General features: G+C 41.7%; 1 protein-coding gene across 2 annotated transcripts in view; it reads right to left on the bottom strand.

Annotated features, from left to right (window-relative positions):
* MMRN1 (multimerin 1) overlaps positions 1 to 19,521 on the bottom strand; it is a 93,279-nt gene that overhangs the window by 11,622 nt on the left and 62,136 nt on the right. For both annotated transcript variants that reach the window (XM_060779240.2, XM_060779242.2), the window contains exon 6: positions 7,919 to 9,892. In XM_060779240.2, the coding sequence (XP_060635223.2) occupies positions 7,919 to 9,892 (1,974 nt within the window). The remainder of the gene's footprint in view (positions 1 to 7,918; positions 9,893 to 19,521) is intronic.

Here is a 19,521-nt window from a genome sequence, read left to right as displayed (position 1 = left end):
AGGGGATGGACAAGTGGACGGACAGACATGCGCATATGTGTATGCAAATAACCTGTAACCACTTTTATTCTGAAGTAGAAAAGAAAGGGACAGTGTTATCACTTGATTCCTCTGCATGCATAAACTGGGCCTAAGAATCAGAGGCATCAGTGCCTCCCACCCTTCTCCCCCTACTCCTTGAACTGTCCTCTGCAAATCACTGTTCTCTATCATCTAAGGATTAGACAAATTGAATTACTAGGGACTATTCAACACGCTCCACTCTTCAGACTTCCAAGCAAGTAGCAATAGGAGTGTGTGTGTTCATGCGACAAGATTGCCAAGCAGGCCAGCCTCTCGGAGTCTTTGAAATAATAGTCCAAGAGTGCTCAAGGGGTAGGTAGGTATGGGTGATGAAAAGGGTGTTTCAGAATAAGTGCTGATTGCCGGCAGATGTGTGGAATTGCCTCTTTTCACACGCACTTCATCGACACTCTGAGCTATCTTTAATTTCCAGTCCAGCCATTTCAGATGCCATTGCCTTCCATCACAGCATTTCGAGGGTGATGAATTTGAGTTTGCCAGGCTGAATGCAAAGCTTTGTGTGCTTTGTACAAAGTGTTTCCCCTCTCTTCTCTGAGGTTAGACAGATGAAGCTTATGGACTCCATAAGACTTAAGTTTCTGTCTGACTCAAGTAATTATTTTCTTCCCCTATCCCTGATACACTTGGTGCCATCTATCACAACAATAAAGCCTGGAACAAAGCAGGGTATGAGTGCAGTTCAAAAGTCATTAAAGGGGGGGGGGGGCAATGCTGCCATTCTTAAGTATTTTGAATTACAGCTTCTACCAGTCCCTAAACCATAATGGTTTTCCAAAATATTCCATGGACACCATGAGGGCAAGCTTGACTAAAATCCTAGGCTAGCCAGACATTGAGGCTTGGCTAGATAAAAGGGTAATTTTCCTTGGTACAACTGTTGGCATCTCTTAGTTACAAAAGTTTTGGACCTGTGTAAGGAAAATCCACAGGGCTACATTCCATTGCTCAGATGCAACTAACAAACTATCTTTAGGATGTATTGTCGAAAGTTTTCATGACTGGAATCACTGGGTTGTTGTAGGGGTTTTTTCAGGCTATATGGCCATGTTCTAGAGGCATCCTCTCCTGATGTTTCGCCTGCATCTATGGCAAGCATCCTCAAAAGTATCTCTGAGGATGCTTGCCATAGATGCAGGCAAAACGTCAGGAGAGAATGCCTCTAGAACATGGCCATATAGCCTGAAAAAACCTACAACAACCTATCTTTAGGATTTTGGGTCTAAGTGTACACTCTGCTAAGAATAGCATATCCTAAGTGTATGTGAGATGGGTGAAGTAGTGGGTTCTCTCTCTCTTCAGAGTTTCTATTGCTTAAGGGTCCCAAATCCAAGGTATCGGTATCTATGTTTTAACACAATCTGTCCTACTCAGAGTTTGGGAAATTAAAAGCAGTGTTGGTTTTTAACCTTTAAAGCCTTATATGGGTCCAGGTTACCTACAGTATCACCTTCTTTTGCACTTAGATTATCTGGTGGCATCTACTCCAACCAGCCAGAACCCGCCTGACGACTGTCACTCAAAGGACCTTTTCATCAACTACCCCAAGAAGAGATCCAACAGCTAAACAAGGTGTCAGAATTTAAAATGCAATTGAAAACCCATTTCTTCTGGTAGGCCTAGTCAGTCAACTTTCAATCATGAGTTTTGATTTGCATTCTATTACCCCTATATGCTAATTCTGTAGCTGTGTTTGGTGTGTGTTTATCAATGAAATTTAGTAATCTATTGTATTTATTTATTTATTTTTATATTTATTTATTTTTCAATTTTTTGTACCCCACCTTGAGCTATCAGGAGAGGGTCTTTAGGCACTGCACCCAGTGTGCCAAGCACCACTGGTGGGATCAACTTTACTGGCTTATGCCAGAGTCTTTGCAGTTCTATCTTTAAATCATATTATTATTATTATTTGAAACACAACAAGATGAGTCCACAGCAAACAAGATCATTCTGCTGGCTGTTGTATTGGATCACACGTCGGATACTACCCAAGTGTCTAGGACTGTGTGATGTATCGGCGAATAATGCATGCAGATCCCAGTAAGGTGGCCTTTTGCAGCTGGCAGATGGTAATTTTGTCAGCGCCGATTGTGTTTCACATTAGTTAAAACATTAAGTTATAAAATATCAATTTAAAACATTATTAACAACAATACAGCCCCATCCAAGTCCAATTCGGCATCCAGACACCCAGTCCAAAGCCTGCCCACTATTATCCTGTCCAAAGGATTGATTACAACTAACTGATAGACTTTTAACCATGAGTGATAAGAGATTCTATTTATTTCTTTAAAGTAAAGAATTTTTTACTTTATGTATATATGTGTGTGTTCATGCAAATGCTTCAGAAAAGAAAGCAGTATCGCAATTCTGAAACCCCTATAGTCTGATCCTTAGCATCAAATAGATTTCCACAAAACTGGATAATTCTTGCTTTTTTAAATAAGCAGGAGATAAACAATTCCTTTTACACCATTAAGGACAGCAAGAGCTGTTTTACGTGCATGATTTACTTGAATAATAAAATTAGTGGATGCAAAAACCTGATTATATACAATCTATATAAAAAATGTAATGGTAGTTTGTAGGATTAACATAACTCAAAAACCACTGGACGAATTGACACCAAATTTGGACACAGTACACCTATCAGGTCAATGAGTGACCATCACTTATAAAAACACTGAAAAACACAGCAAAATGCCTCAGTTGAGACCACTCTGGCTTGGTTGAACCTGCTGGTAGTTTACACTACTATCAGCACAGCTCTCAATGTCATAGAAGCAGTTAAGCCCCCTGCCAATGTCAAGGTTTGTTGTTGTTGTTCATTCGTTCAGTCGTCTCCGACTCTTCGTGACCTCATGGACCAGCCCACGCCAGAGCTCCCTGTCAAGGTGGGACCCTATCAATGTCAAGGTGGGACCCTATTATTATTATTATTATTATTATTATTATTATTATTATTATTATGGAGCCCCCGGTGGCACAATGGGTTAAAGCCCTGTGCCAGCAGGACTGAAGACCGACAGGTCGCAGGTTCGAATCTGGGGAGAGGCGGATGAGCTCCCTCTATCAGCTCCAGCTCCTCATGCGGGGACATGAGGGAAGCCTCCCACAAGGATGATGAAAACATCAAATCATCCAGGCGTCCCCTGGGCAACGTCCTAGCAGAAGGCCAATTATCTCACACCAGGAGTCACTCCTGACACGACAAAAAAAATATTATTATTATTATTATTATTATTATTATTAACATTCCTATCTTTCTTCCATCATGGAATTTCCAGACAGACTCCCACCAAGGTACTGAGCTGACCCAGCTCTCATAACCTCATCCAAATGGTAACCAAATCATGTGTCTGCCCATGGCTTGATGTTCCGTAGCCCAGCTCAGTGTTTTATAAACAAAGGATACTCACTGCCTCTGTCTCAATGGCCTGATTCAAAGCCAAAATAATAATGGTGAAAGATATTTTAGTCTGCCTGTGCTTCAAGGATGGCTGAACTGAGTATTTTTGTCCATAAAAGGACCTGAAGACTAAATGAGCTGAAGGGCATGTACTGTTCTCTCTCCCACTAACAAAAGCTCTGTTTTCGAGTCTATTTAGTACAGTGGGCAATAAGGAACTACTATAGCTGCTTCCTTTCCTCCTAGACAGAGAATATTGTATTCGTCTCTGGTGCTTTCTGCTATTCTAAATTACAAACAACAACAAAAACCCCTTTCATCTGTCTTCTGCCCTATTGCACTGAATATGCAAAGTTGAAGCATGGAGAGTCAAACTGAATTAGGATAATAATCAATCTTTAGCAATTAAAACCCAAAGTGCAACCAACGTTCACCGAGGTGCTTTTGGCACTGAACAACAAAGCAACACTGAAAGGCTTGGTGCCTCAGATGCCACGTGTCAGAAATTATGTTTCGAGCAGCATAGGATTCCATGGTCTTCACATCCCCCAGCAGCAGCTCTCTCAAAGCTCAGGCTGCAACTATGGAGAAGAGGGACCTGAATTATCTTCTTTCCCTTGTGCTTTCAAACATATTTATTACAGACTTGCCTTTCTGACAGACAGATTGATATTGAAACTGGAAACACATCTGGGAAAATGGACTAATTTAGATGTGAGAGTAGATAATAATTAGCAGAGGTGATAATTCTTAAGGCAGTTCTTTTTTGATAAGAAATTACTAAAACTAATATATTTTTATATATATTTCAGACAAGAAAACACTTGAGGAAACATTTTATGTAAATATGGGAGGAAACAGATTTAGCAGATTGTCCCATCCCTATTTAGGAGGAGATAAAAGGAAAGTACCATGAGGAAAACAGTATCCTTACCTTAAGAAAATACCTTGGAGAACCATGCATGCTCTTTACTACTGAGTTCATGGCTCAGTAGTAAAGAGCATGCATTGCATATAAAGAATTATGGGTCTAATCCATACTATCTTCAACTAGAACTTTAGAAAAGAACATTTAAGCTGCACCACTCTATGTAGACCAGGAATAGTCAGACTTAAAGTTTAGAGGGTCTACTTTAGAAGATCCACATATTATGAAAGAAAAACCTTATAAAGGATAGAATCCCATGCCCATGTTTAGAGTTCCAGACCTAAGCAATGACCATATTCTTTTCAAATAATAATCCACACAGTCAGCTTCCCTCGGAGGTAGGTGAAACAAAACTGGGGGCCCACATTATCTGAGTGTGGACTCTGATAACCCAGTTCAAAGCAGATATTGTGGGATTTCCTGCCTTACTATTCTGGGATACAGGGCTGTGTGGAAGGGCCCTAGATTGGTCAGACTTTATATAAGGCAGCTTCCCATGTCTTCTAAAGCAGTGCTACCCTCCGGGGTGAGAAGGGCGGGGTATAAGAACCAGTAATAAATAAATAATAAATAATGATAGTCCATGGACCAGTGCCAGTCTAAAAAAAACAACAGGTGCCAGTTACTGGAGAGCTTCCATGAAAGAAATAAAACAACTGTAGACAATAGGGAGAAATACACTGCTGCTCCCTGGCTTGGGGAATGAGGGTGTCCTATGCCAGATCTTCAGCCCTACTCTTATCTGGCGGATCCTCAAAATCATTTAACATTTCCACAAGGAGCTCTTCCACACAGCCCCATAACTTAGAATATCAAGGCAGAAAATCCCACATTATCTGAGCGTGGACTCAGATAACTCAGATATTGTGGGATTTTTTGCCTTGATATTCTTGGAAAATAGGGCTGTGTGGAAGGGCCCAAAGCATCAATGTAAGGTCACAGACCTGGCAACAGACCTGGCAACTATAGTCCATGGGCAAGCAAAGTGTGGCTGTATGTCTGTTTTTTGTTTGTTGGTTTGGTCGTCCATGAGACCCCTGAGCAATCTGAGAGGAAGTAAATTGGTCTCTGGACCTGCTGCAGTTTCCCACTCTTGTCCTGGTCAGAGGACTATTCAAAACAGTTTTGCCCTCTTTTGAGGAGAGTATACTGGAAGTGGGTAGCAGTATGACAACTGAGCAAAAACTCTAACAGCAGGGCTTTGCAGTGTGAGTCAAGGTCTCTAACATCAAAGTATGAGGTTTGGGTTATCTACTTCCCATTTCCACTGTCTCCATCCAAGAGTTCCAACTACAGAGAAGAAAATTCTCAAATGTTTTCTATAGATCCCAAATTAGACAATCTAACTATGCTGACTTGTTTAAAAGTCTCTGCCTGAACATCTTAATATGACCAGATGCCAGTAAGCTAAGTATGGTCAGCTCCAGTCACTACTTAAGGATATTAGGTGCTGTAGGCTACATTTCAGAGAAAGATACTGCCAAAGCCATCTATGAGTCTTCTTTGCCTAAGGAATATTCAGAGGCAGTGGCAACAGGTGGCTGGTGTGCTCCCACCACATATTCAATTGAACAGTATTTTGCACATTTGAATCCACAGTGTGTTGAGCCCATGGATTTTGAGCCTATAAATAAGATGCACTTACTCTTTGCCTGGACCAGGGATGAAAGAGGTAGAAGGAGAGTAAGGGCAAGACAACTGGATGCTCCTTGTTACTCTAGCACAGTGGTTGTCAAACTGTGGGTCCCCAGATAGTCTGGCCTTCAATTCCCAGAAATTCGAACAATTAGTAAACTGGCTGGGATTTCTGGGAGTTGTAGACTAAAACACCTGGGGATTCACAGGTTGGGAACCACTGCTCTAGCAGCTGTGGCTCCACCCCACGGATCCAACATGACAGGGTTAACAGCTTGTTGAGGCAATGTCTTTGTCATTTGTTTTTAGCAGTTACTCACAGATAAGTCAACCACGGTTTTTAGACTATTCATCAAGTATATGCAGTAAATGTTGCTTGCAAAGCCACCCAATAAAGAGGACCCTTTACTGAACTATAGTCAGTTTCACATGGAGAATGGAATCTAGTCTGTCAAAAGGCCAAGGCACTTTATCCAATAGAGCTGCTGACTTCTGCAGTTTTGCTGCTGCGCAAAAGATGCTTTCAGGGTTTAAGGGAGAACGAGTAAGCAGCCATTTATGAAATAAAGTGGAAATATTATTGAACCCTGAATCCACTTTAAACTTCTTGCGTGCTTGATTATCAGATGAACTGCAAGCACTTGACTTTAGGCATGCCTCAAGCGTGTGCACTGAGCTGGAAGAAATGGAAATAAAGGGAAAAAAGACGACAGGGGACATAAAAGAATGAAAATGCCTTTGCTGTTCACCAATTTACCTTATTGTGCACCAAACAATGTTGTTTCGTCAAAGCCATTTCATTTAAAAACATCATTTTAAATAGGATCTCAGTCTGCCAATTCAGTTTAACGGCTAGTGTCAGTTTGGTCTGGATTGACCAGGGTCCCACGTTTTCCCAGTTCTTGTCATAAATACGGGTCATGAGTGCCAATCTCATGATTATTCAGTATAACAATCTGATTTAACAATCTCACAGCCCAGTGAAATAGTGAACAAAGGGTGAATTAACTCAATCTATCTCCAAATTCCTCAGACTCTCCCTTCATCTGCATGCTGTAGGCTTGCATTTTCCCTGCTGCAGATTCATATTAACTGCATAAAGCCCTGATAATACCAGTCGGGTTACTACTTTCCCTAGTCACGATTCAACAGACTACACAGGAAAGATGCTCACTATCTTGGGCTAGTTTTGCTAGGTATTTGAAACTGGCCTTTTTTGCAAATGAAGTATATGGTCTATCATTGATGGCATCATTCCCAAAAGTACTTGCTCTACCCCATAGTTTCTATATATTTTGCTGATTGCACCATATGTATTGTCTGGGATTCTTGTTGTTATTTCTTTTTCTTAGCGAAGGAAATGCCCTCAAGAATACAGACTTCAAGGACCACAAGCTAATTGCAGCCATGCTCTCCAAGAAAATAAACTTGTGCAACTTCAGAACCTGTCCGATCAGATTTGGACAAGTTTTCTGATCCAAGCAGCAAAATAATAGCATATAGTAGTGCATTTCTTGAAGACTTTGCTAGGTATGTTCCTACTTTACATTTTTTACTACCCCTTTGGTTTAAGTCAGACCAAGGTGATTAAAAACCCTCTCTCAACAAGACACTAAGGCAAGATAATTTGGTATCCAATTCCCAGTGGTGTCAAAGACCTGGATAAAAATAGGTATGAACTTTTTGACTTGCTTTCAGCATCTCTCTTTCTTTCCTAAACAAAAGAAAAACATGTAAAGAAAGGGGCATTTAGATTTATTACATGATACAGACATTATAAACCAGACACCTTAGAACCATGTTAGTGATACATTTTAGGCACTATCACTAGCAATAGAAATAGAAATATTAAAATGCATTACCTGTATCTAGGGTATTATCTGTGTTTCTCTGATTCCGTCCAGCTTGGTTCGCAGTAGTGTTCACTGGCATCTTTTTTACTGGTGGTGGTTTCTTAGAAACTGCAGGAACTGCCTTCAGACGTTTGGTAATTCTGTCTGCTGCATCAGCTAGGGATCTGTCTACATACCAAGTTAGATTGGACAGGATCATGCCAGCTTTGACCTCCAGCATAGATTCAGTAAGTTCTTCTATGCCTTTCTGAAACAACAAAGTATCTGGATGAGGAAGTTTCATCATTCTGGGAATGCTGGCATTCATGGCTTGAATGCTTCCAGAGACATCCTTACACAAGCCCCAAGCTTCATAGGCAGTCTTATTTATCAGAGGCATGCTCAGAGACAACCGTATGGATTTGGCTTCAAGTGCCCTGATTCTTGAACTCAATGCCTGAAGCTGTCCTGAGACTACCTTCTCATTTTCTGTTGCAGCAGCTTTGACATTTCTTACTGAGACACAATTGTTTGCCAAAAACTTGTTTATTTTTGCTTCCACAACCTGCAGGCGAACTTCGTAATCCTTGTGTTCCTGCATGGGATGCACCTGTTTCTCATCAAGGTGCCCTATTTCTTGTTGATGCCCTTGCAAAGTTAATGATATTTTGCTTTGATCATGGCGAACTGGGCTGGCATGAGGAATGATGTTTTCATCAGGTGAAGCCTCTGAAGCATTTCTAATTATTTTTGAAGTAAAGTCAAGTTTGTGGTTTCCATTTATTAGTATCTGAAGGGATTCATTCATCTGTTGGAATTGAGGGACCAATGCTGATACACTTTCCACTGTCTCAACCCAACTGCAGCAGGCTTCTGTCTCATTTTTGAAAGTACTCAGCGTTTCTTTTAGGACATAGTTATCTCGGATTGAATCAACGGCCTCATTCAAAACTGTCAATGTCTTATTTATGCCATCCTCAACTAAAACGAAACATTCATTAATACGTCTTTCCGACATTTCATCATGAGCCTGAGCATCAGTTTTCAACTGTTTCTGATTTTTAGTGAGCTCTTGAATGGTAGAATTTAGTATTGTCACAACACTAGTTAAGTTTTCCAACTTTCTGTTTATAGCTTCTGTTTCAATCTGCTGCTCATACTCTGAGTTAGAGCTGAAAGGAACACCCTGCTCAATCAAAGGTTGGAGAATCTCCATATCATAGCAGAGGTCATTAATTTGCTCATTCATTTTGTCCATCTTCTCATCCAAGGGAAACACAAGATTCTCCAGTGTTTTATTTAAAGAACGCATATTCTCCTCCATGCCTTTCAGTTGCATTTCAAAATCACTCCTGCATTTGGACAACATGCCATTGCATTCTTCTTCCAAGGTATCTTTCTGAATCTCTAATGTTACTGTGAGGTTGCTAATTTTGCTGTCTTGGACTCTGAGGTCATCATGCAATTGCAGAACCATCAGACTCTGTTTTTTCACTTTCTCATGTAAACTGATCATGTAATCGGTAAGGTTATCACTCACGGATTTACCTGCTGTGGGGACGTTTTGGTCTGACCTCTGTTCAGCTGATAAGAGCTGTTCATGTACCTCTTTCATTTGACTTAGACTTTTGTTCAGAGATTCATAATAAAGATTGCTCTTTGAACTTTGATGCTCCAAGGCGACTTCCATAGACCTCTGCTTTTCCTGCAAGACTTTGATTGGCTTGTCACATGTAAAGCTGATGTCTTGTTCAATATGTAGAATCTCATTTCTTATCTCTTGGATTTCTACCTTCGTAGGTCTATGTGTTATCTCTGTGACAATTTTTTGCTGAGAAACATTCAAACTCTTGATCAGCTCTTTAGTGTTTTCAATATCATCAGACAGACCAGAAACAATCTTGAAAATCTGGGCCACTGTTTCTTGCATGTCACTTTGGAGGAATTTGAACTGTTCTTTTACAATTTCTTGGACTAGTTCAGTAATGCTTTTGGACTTGAGACCTAGAGGGGGAAAGACAGAGATGCCCCATAAATAAAAACAGAATGGAAAAAGACTAATTAACCCCAACCCAATTCTACCAACATCTTAATATATAAAAATAGAGACAGATAGAGATATTTGTTTTTTCTATCTAGATCCATTCTTTAGGTCTTATTTAGAGGAAGGAAGCTTATATTGCAATCACACTCCTTATATCTCCTGGATTGTACATCATTGCCTTTGCTAAACCTCAAGAGAATTATATGTTTGAATAGCACTTTTGCTAGTTGCTCTCATCCTTTTAATCAGTTTTACTGTCCTTAGGGATGACTCATAATGTGCTGCTTCTTGCAATTATAGACAACTATGACAAGGTGAAATGTAACCACGGTTTCTAGCATAACAGGCCAAAGGTTTAAAGGACCTCTCACTCTATCAGATATATAGTTGAATTACTTTGAAAATGATGGACTGCCAAAAGGCAGTGCGGGTACTGAAAATATTTTAATTATCATCCATTTAATTAGTATGAGAAGGACACCATATTTTTTACATAGTGAAGAAGCAAAACTAAACTTCATTGCCTAGTGTGAGAGAACTTAAAAAAAACTGGAGAGTAGAAATCAATGAATTCCCACAGTGAAGTTTTGGGCCAGTTTTTCACCCCATGATCCACCACGGGATGTGCTAAACCCCAAAATTCAAGGAAGGGTTCCAAACCAGAAGTGGCTAGAACAGTCACTTTAAGAAGGAACATCTCTTTGTATTAATGGACAATTACATCTTTTTGAGAGGAGGCAAGGACATTGGGGAGATCTGGGGAAAGGTCCTTGGTTAGAGACAAATGATCATGGGAACTGCATACAATCCATAGCCGCACTTTCCCTTCCCTTATTAAGATCTTCTATATCAGATATGTGCACATACACTCAGATATTGTGGGGACAAGGGAGAGGGCCTTCTCGGTGGTGGCCCCCTGTCTCTGGAACTCTCTTCCTAGGGAGATTAGACTGGCACCTACCCTGTCCATCTTCCGCAAGAACCTAAAAACATGGATGTTCCACTGTGCCTTTGACTAGACAGTTCCAAAAAATTGGCCCAATATTACTTAAGTTCCAGCACTTTAGCATGGCCCTCCACTCTACAATCCTAACATTTTAATGCCCTTGAACATTATCCTCCCAGCCCTGTCTTCTGAATTTTGCACTTTCCCTTAGCTCTATCTAGGAATTTGCACAAACCCAGAGCCCTCTGAGCGCTTATCATTCTGTAGGTTGCTGTTTTTATGATATGTTTTACTGTGATATGTTTTTATTTGGTTTTGTTTTGATGCTATCTTACTGTGTTATGTTTTTAACTTTGTGCTCCCTGGGCTTGTCCCTTTGTAAGCTGCCCTGAGCTCCTTAGGGGAGATGGAGGTGAGGTATAATATTATTATTATTATTATTATTATTATTATTATTATTATTATTATTATTATTATTATTATGCAGAATAGAGTTTTGTTCACTATGTATTTACCAAATTAATGTTTCCAAAACCTGATTGTTCATCTAGATGTCAGTATTTGTGCTTTTCCTAACTTTTCTTATAGGTAAAAACAAATGGATTTGGAGCTGGTCAGAGGTATGCATTTTTAGGGAGATACAGACAAGAACATATTTAGTGGAAAAACATCACCTACCAAAAGTACTAGAATATTTTGGGCCATATAACAGGAGTGGGGAATGCATAGCTGTCCAAATATTGATGGACTGCAAACCTTTTCACTGCTCACCCACATCACCAGTGTCAGAAAGGGTCATGGGAGCTGCTGTTCAACATTACCTGGAAGGCCAGCTATGTTCTCCATCCTTAAAATATCCACTAGCTTTCCATGGGGGGAAAAAAGCAATGAACCAGCAGAAGAAAGAACTAATTCCAACCTTTTATCAACCAACACCATCCATTCTGAAGAGATATAAAAATCTAATTAAAAAGCATTAGTGATGGGCTATATTTCAACATAGAACTTGTTGAAAATATCGTAGCATTTTCTTATTAGATTTTCTGAACCAAAATAGGCAACTTAACTAAATCTATCTCAAGTACTTTAGAATATGAATGTTAGTTGAACTGCAGGTAAAGGCAAAAATAAGCACTGTAAGCTCTTTCCTTTCTTTCAACTTTTATTCACATCATATGTGAAACCTCCCTCCATTGTAACAGCACAATAGGGAATTGGTGTGCACAATATGGAGGTATAATTTGGATGAATTGGCTTTAATTAAAGAAGGCACCTGAGTTCAATCTATTCAGCTGCATCTTTAATATTGATCATTATGGATTAACGTGACTATATACAGGAATGACAGTTTTATATTGACCTGTCATGTGAAAGAGAAAATATGAAACAATATAGCCTCCATATAGACATTAATAATTATGAACATCCACACTCACTTCAAGAGAGCATATTAGACAGAAATTGAAATTTTAATTAGAATGAGAATAATGCAACAAAACTTCCATCTAACCTTAAAGAAAAAGAAGGATGGAGAAGGAAGGAAATGTTGAAACAGAAATTGCATGTGAACAAAGCCTTGCCTTATGGGGGTCAATTAAAGAATTCCCTCATCTCTTACCAAATCCTAAACCAAGGCTAATTGGCTAAAGAAACTTAGACAATCACTAATTGTTTACTGCAGTAAAGGCCACCCTGAAGGAAAATGAAATAATCGCCTTCATAGATTAGGTGCCTGAGGGGCTCCAGAAAGCCCATGGAAACCTAAAGATGAGAAGAATGGCATTAAAATCCATAATGTGATACTTGTTTACTTATCCTGCTATTCTTTAAAAAATATGCAATGTTCAGGCACACATCATAACACCTTTGGCCTAAATCCCCTCATTCCAAAAAGATTAACCCAGATACAAGTGCAGCAAATATTTCAGTTGGCAAGCAGAACAAAGCAGACAAAAGAAAACATAAACTAGGGAAGTGTCTGGCACAGAAGCTTTGCAACCCTTGAAGTTCTTTTAAGCACTTCTGATTCTCATAGCTACCTCTAAGGTGGGCTGATGTTATGCCCCACTTGTTACAAAAAAGAGGTTGTGGAGAAAAGCAACTTGCCGAGAGCCACTTAAAGTAGAGTTTGTCACTGAGATGAAATTTGAAATTACAGCTTTGCAAGCCAGGCTTGAGCTAAAACAGGCAAAAGGAAAGATAGTGAATCATCCTCATTCCATGTACAGAAATTGGCTAGTTTGACTTATAGTCTCCACCATACTAAAGACAACAGGTAGTTTAAGAGTTCTAGGACAGGCTAATAAATGCAGCCCAGCCTTCCCTTAAACAACATATTGGAGGGAACAGTAGAAAGAGCTCAGTGACTTTTGCCAATGCCCTCCCCTCAATATCTTCTACCTAAGACAGTTGCCTCACTTTGCCTCGTGATGAGCCAACCTCCTTCCACATCATAGTTTTCGTCACATCTAATCACTTCTGATTCAGGGCAGATAAATCTGGAAATGCACTTAAACTATTTCCAAATATATCAGAAAGTATCTTCACATATTTCTGATCAAATGTGAATTTTGACTGAGCTTCCTACATTTCTTATTTTCTTTCCCATCTTTGACCCCACAACTTAACAGGGCAAACACACTGACAGCAACCTACAGTAAATGGATGAGCGGGCAGATCTGGCGTGCATCACAGAGACCTGGCTGGACGAAGCTGGAGGTGTAAATCTGACCCAGCTTTGTCCACCCGGGTTCTCTGTGCAGCATCAACCGAGATCCGGAGGGCGGGGAGGCGGGGTTGCAGTAGTCTATAGAGATTCCGTTTCTCTGACCAGGACCCCCATCCCGCAGTCAACAAATTTTGAATGCGTCCACCTGAGGGTGGGTGACCGGGACAGATTAGGGATTCTGTTAGTGTACCGTCCACCTCGCTGCACTACAGTCTCCCTACCTGAGCTAGCGGGGGTAGTCTCGGACCTGGCATTGGAGTCCCAGCGGCTGCTTGTGCTGGGGGACTTCAATGTCCACGCTGAGGCTGCCCTAACGGGAGCGGCTCAGGACTTCATGTCTACCATGGCGACCATGGGTCTGTCCCAACAAGTATCTGGCCCCACCCACAGTGCTGGACATACATTGGACTTGGTTTTCTGTCAGGGATGGGAGGAAGGTGGCGGTGTTGAGGAGTTATCCATCTCTCCGTTGCCATGGACCGACCATTTCCTGGTCAGCTTTAGACTTACTGCGCCCCCTAACCTCCGCAGAGGTGGAGGACCTATTAAATTGGTCCGCCCCAGGAGGCTTATGGATCCGGAAGGATTCCTGATGGCTCTTGGGGATTTTCCCGCCACCACGGTTGGTGATCCTGTTGATGCCCTGGTCGCTCTCTGGAATGGGGAGATTTCCAGGGCAATAGACACGATCGCTCCAGAACGTCCCCTCTCAAGTAGCCGATCTAAACCGGCCCCTTGGTTTACTGAGGAGCTGGCGGTGTTGAAGCGAAAGAAGAGGGAACTAGAGAGCGTGTGGCGTTCGGATCCGAGCGAGCCAAACCGAACACGGTTTGTGGCCTTTTTAAGGTCATATGCCGCGGCAATAAGAGCCGCTAAGAAAACTTTCTTCGCGGCCACTATTTCGTCTGCAAAGAACCGTCCGGCTGAACTGTTCCGAGTTGTCAGAGGCCTTTTAAAACCCACCACTCAGGATGGGTGCCCTGATGACTCGGCTGCTCGCTGTGAAGCTTTTGCTCGGTTCTTTGCAGACAAAGTCGCTTTGATCCGCTCTGGACTGGACGCCGCATTAACGGCAGTCTCTGAGGATGTAACACGAGCATCTGCTTGTCCGATTTTGATGGATTCATTTCAATTGGTTCAAACTGAGGATGTGGACAAGGTACTTGGAGGAATGAGAGCTACCACATGCATCCTAGACCCCTGCCCATCCTGGCTTCTAAAGGAGGCCAGAGGGGGATTGGCCGAGTGGGTTAAGGTGGTGGTTAATGCCTCCCTTCGGGAAGGCATTTTTCCAGCCAGCTTAAAGCAAGCTGTGATAAAACCGCTGTTGAAGAAGCCATCACTGGACCCCACTCAATTGGTAAACTATCGGCCTGTTTCCAATCTTCCCTTTTTGGGCAAAGTCATGGAACGTGTGGTGGCCTCACAACTCCAGGCATTCTTGGTAGACACGGATTATCTAGATCCGGCACAGTCTGGCTTTAGGCCGGGACATGGTACCGAGACAGCCTTGGTCGCCTTAGTGGATGATCTCCGTCGGGAGCTCGACAGGGGGAGTGTGTCCCTGTTGGTGCTACTCGACCTCTCAGCGGCCTTCGATACCGTCGACCACGGTATCCTTCTGGGACGCCTCGCGGGAATGGGTCTCGGAGGTACTGCTCTGCAGTGGCTCCGGTCATTCCTCGAGGGTCGGTCTCAGAAGGTGTCACTGGGGGACTCCTGCTCTACCCCACAACCTTTGTCTTGTGGGGTTCCTCAGGGTTCAATACTGTCCCCCATGTTGTTTAACATCTACATGAAGCCGCTGGGTGAGATCATCCGGAGTTTCGGGGTGCGGTGTCATCTGTACGCAGATGATGTCCAACTCTGTCACTCCTTCCCACCCGCTACTAAGGAGGCTGTCGAAGTCCTGAACCGGTGCTTGGCCGCTGTGACGGTCTGGATGGGGGCGAACAAATTGAAATTGAATCCAGACAAGACAGAGGTGCTCCTGGTCAGTCGCAACGCCGAACAGGGTATAGGGTTACAGCCTGTGTTAGACGGGGTCGCACTCCCCCTGAAGACACAGGTTCGCAGTTTGGGTGTGATCCTGGACTCATCGCTGAGCCTGGAGCCCCAGGTTTCGGCGGTGACCAGGGGAGCATTCGCACAGTTAAGACTCGTGCGCCAACTGCGACCGTACCTTGGGAAGTCTGACTTGGCCACGGTAGTCCACGCTCTGGTTACATCCCGTCTTGATTACTGCAACGCTCTCTACGTGGGGTTGCCTTTGAAGACGGCCCGGAAGCTCCAACTAGTCCAACGGGCGGCAGCCATGGTATTAACAGGGGCTGGGCGCAGGGAGCACACAACTCCTCTGCTGTACCAGCTCCACTGGCTACCGATTAGCTACCGAGCCCAATTCAAAGTGCTGGTTTTGACCTTTAAAGCCCTAAACGGTTCTGGCCCTACATACCTATCCGAACGTATCTCGGCCTATCAGCCCACCAGGACCCTAAGATCTTCAGGAGAAGCCCTTCTCTCTATCCCACCTGCTTCACAGGTGCGGCTTGTGGGAACGAGAGATAGGGCCTTTTCTGTGGTGGCCCCCCAGCTTTGGAATGCCCTCCCTACTGAATTAAGATCAACCACTTCGCTAATGGCATTTAGGAAAAAACTAAAAACCTGGATGTTCGAGCAAGTCTTCAATTGATCTTCGACGTGATGTTTGTCTGACCATGGACTAGCAATCAAGGATAACGAATTGGATTACGATTTTAACTATGAGATGTCCCGATCTGTATTGGTGGCCCAATACTATGTATGTTTTTGTATGTATTCCTAATTTTAATCTTATATGCTTAAAGTGAATTGTATATTTTAACATGTTGTAAACCGCAATGAGTCGCCGCACAGGCTGAGATATTAGCGGTATACAAGCATACCAAATAAATAAATAAATAAATAAATGGGGACAGGGAAGAATGTAATGCTTTCTTTTGTACATGGCATGCTACCTGGGTAGCTCCAGAAAATCAAAATTTACCCAAGAGAAATTGTTCTGCTATTCTGCTAGGCCATTCAGCTGTTGATGTGCTCAGAGGAGAAAGGAAGATCCAAAGCTGCACAATGCATATTATAAGAATATTTGCAAGTCTAACAGTTCATTCATTGCAAATATATTCTTCAAGCAGCCAAATAGCTAACTGTAATGTCACCTGATGCCCAATTTAAAAATTAAAATCAGAAACAAAATAGAGTGTGATGCCATTCTCTCTGCGAAAACAAGACCAGGAGTGGCACAGACTTCTAATATCAAAAGATAGCATAAAGCTAAAGAATTTTTTGGGCAAAATGGGCATGATCAAAAACAAAAATGGCAAGGACCTTACAGAAGCTAAAGAGATCAAGAGAAGATAGTGAGACTATACAGATTTGTATAGGAAAGATAATATAGGCAGCAGGAGATGATGGGATCCCAGTTGAACTGTTTAAAATCTCGAAATATGATACTGTCAAGGTGATGCATGCCATATGCCAGCAAATATGAAAAACACAAGAATGGCCATCAGATTGGGGGGAAAACCCACTTATATTTCCGTACCAAAAAAAGGAAATGCCAAAGAATGCTCAAACTTTTGTTCAGTGGTGCTTATTTCACATGCCAGTAAGGTAATGCTCAAGACTCCACAATACATGGAGCAAGAGTTGCCAGAAGTACAAGCTGGGTTTAGAAAAGGCAGAGGAAAAAGAGACCAAATTGCAGGCATTTTCAGAAAAACACATATTTCTGATTTATTGACTATTCTAAAACCTTTGACTGTGTGGATCATAATAAACTGTGGCAAGTTCTTGGTGGTGTGGGGATACCAAGTCACTTTGTCTGTCTCCTGAGGAATATGTATAACAACCAAGAAGCAAAAGTAAGAACAGACCATGGAAAAACATACTGGTTCAAGATTGGAAAAGGAGTACAGCAAGATTGTATACCCTCACCCAACCTATTCAATTTGTATGCAGAACACATCATGTAATGTGTGGGACTTGATTAATTTTGTATTTCTGTGAGTATGCTGCATTTATTTTGTATTTCTGGGCATGAAGATTTCTGCAGACAAAGACTGCAGCCAGGAAATCAGAAGACATTTACTTCTTGGAAGGAGAGCAATGACCAATCTCAATAAAATAGTGAAGAGTAGAGATATCACACTGCCTACAAAGGTCTGCATAGTTAAAGCAATGGTATTCCTCATAGTAACCTATGGATGTGAAAGAAAGACCATCAGGAAGACTGAGTGAAGGAAGGCTGAGTGAAGGAAGATAGATGTTTTTGAACTGTGGTGTTGGAGGAAAATTCTGAGAGTGCCTTGGACCGCAAGAAGATCAAACCAGTCCATACTCTATGAAATAATGTCCGATTGTTCACTGAAGGGAAGGATATTATAGCAAAAGATGAAGTAGTTTGGCCACATAATGAGAAGACAGGAAAGCTTGGAGAAGAGAGTGATGCTGGAGAAAATGGAAGGAAAAGGGGAAGAGGGACTGACCAAGGGCAAGATGAATGGATGGTATTCTTGAAATGCTGGCTTGACCTTGAACGAGCTAGGAGTGCCAATGGATGACAGGGAGCTCGGACATGGACTGGTCCATGAGGTCAGAAAGAACCAGAAGTGGCTGAATGAATAAACAACAAAAATGGACACTAAAGCAACCATCATGCCAAAGTACAATCCAAAAACAATCCATGTAGAATTTAAAGAAAATGTAAAAATAGATTTTCACTATTAAGTCTAACTGACCAGAAGCCAGAAATACTCTGCACTAAAGCAAGGGTCGCGGTCATGGAGGAATGCAGAAAAATATTGTCTGTCGCGAAAAGGAGTGAGAAGTTCAATAGATTATAGATGAAACTCTTCAGGCAGTTAAGGCCACACAAGAAGCAAAAGATGACATGAATAGTGTCAAAACCCATATGTTTAATGACTTGTGCAAAAAGAACTATAATTACAGAGAAACAAGATGACAAGAAAAAAGGGAAAAAATAGACCTCTTCTATAAGATCTGAGAAATCAAAGGGAAATTTAAACTAAGACTGGACATGCTCTACCAAGCAGAAAACATGTTACATTTTTGTGTGTCAGGAGTGACTTGAGAAACTGGAAGTCGCTTCTGGTGTGAGAGAATTGGCCATCTGCAAGGATGCCTGAATGTTTTGATGTTTTACCATCCTTGTGGGAGGCTTCTCTCATGTCCTCGCATGGGGAGCTGTAGCTGACAGAGGGAGCTCAACCTGCTCTCCCCTGATTTGAACCTCCAATCTGTTAGTCTTCAGTCCTGCTGGAACAAGGATTTTACCCATTGTGCCAACAGGGGCTCCAATATATGTAATCCTTGTATTGTTTCCATGGTATTTTTTATTTCAACATGTTACATGACCATGTAGAAATAAAAAATACAATGGAAACAATACAAGGATATATTATATAAAAGAGGTGAGAAGATGACAGATTCATTCAATGAAGAATCATTTGAAGACGAACCTCCAATTTTAGAAACTAAAGGAGGAGATACAGTCAAAGCTCTTTGAGGAAATAAATCACAGGAACGGATGGCTTACTAAATACAGTAGCTTCGAGCTACAGAGACAGAATCTACTCTGGGTTGAACTACAATCTGTCAACAAATATGGAAAACAAAAGAATGGCCCACAGACGGGAAACATTCAAAATACATTCCAATCTCCAAGAAAGGGGGCACCAGGGATTGCAGTACCCCCAGGATCATTACATAAATTTCCCATGCATGTAAAGTAATGCTCAATATTCTACAGCAAAGACTTTTACCACACATAGAGCAAGAAATAACAGATGTCCAAGTTAATTTTAAGGAGGGGAGGGGGAGGCACTAACAATCATATTGCAAACATATGAAAGAAT

The sequence above is a fragment of the Anolis sagrei genome, chromosome 5 (assembly GCF_037176765.1).
Source record: "Anolis sagrei isolate rAnoSag1 chromosome 5, rAnoSag1.mat, whole genome shotgun sequence".
NCBI lineage: Eukaryota > Metazoa > Chordata > Lepidosauria > Squamata > Dactyloidae > Anolis > Anolis sagrei.
The sequence above is the reverse complement of the archived record's forward strand: the minus strand, read 5'-3'. Positions and strand labels throughout refer to the sequence as shown.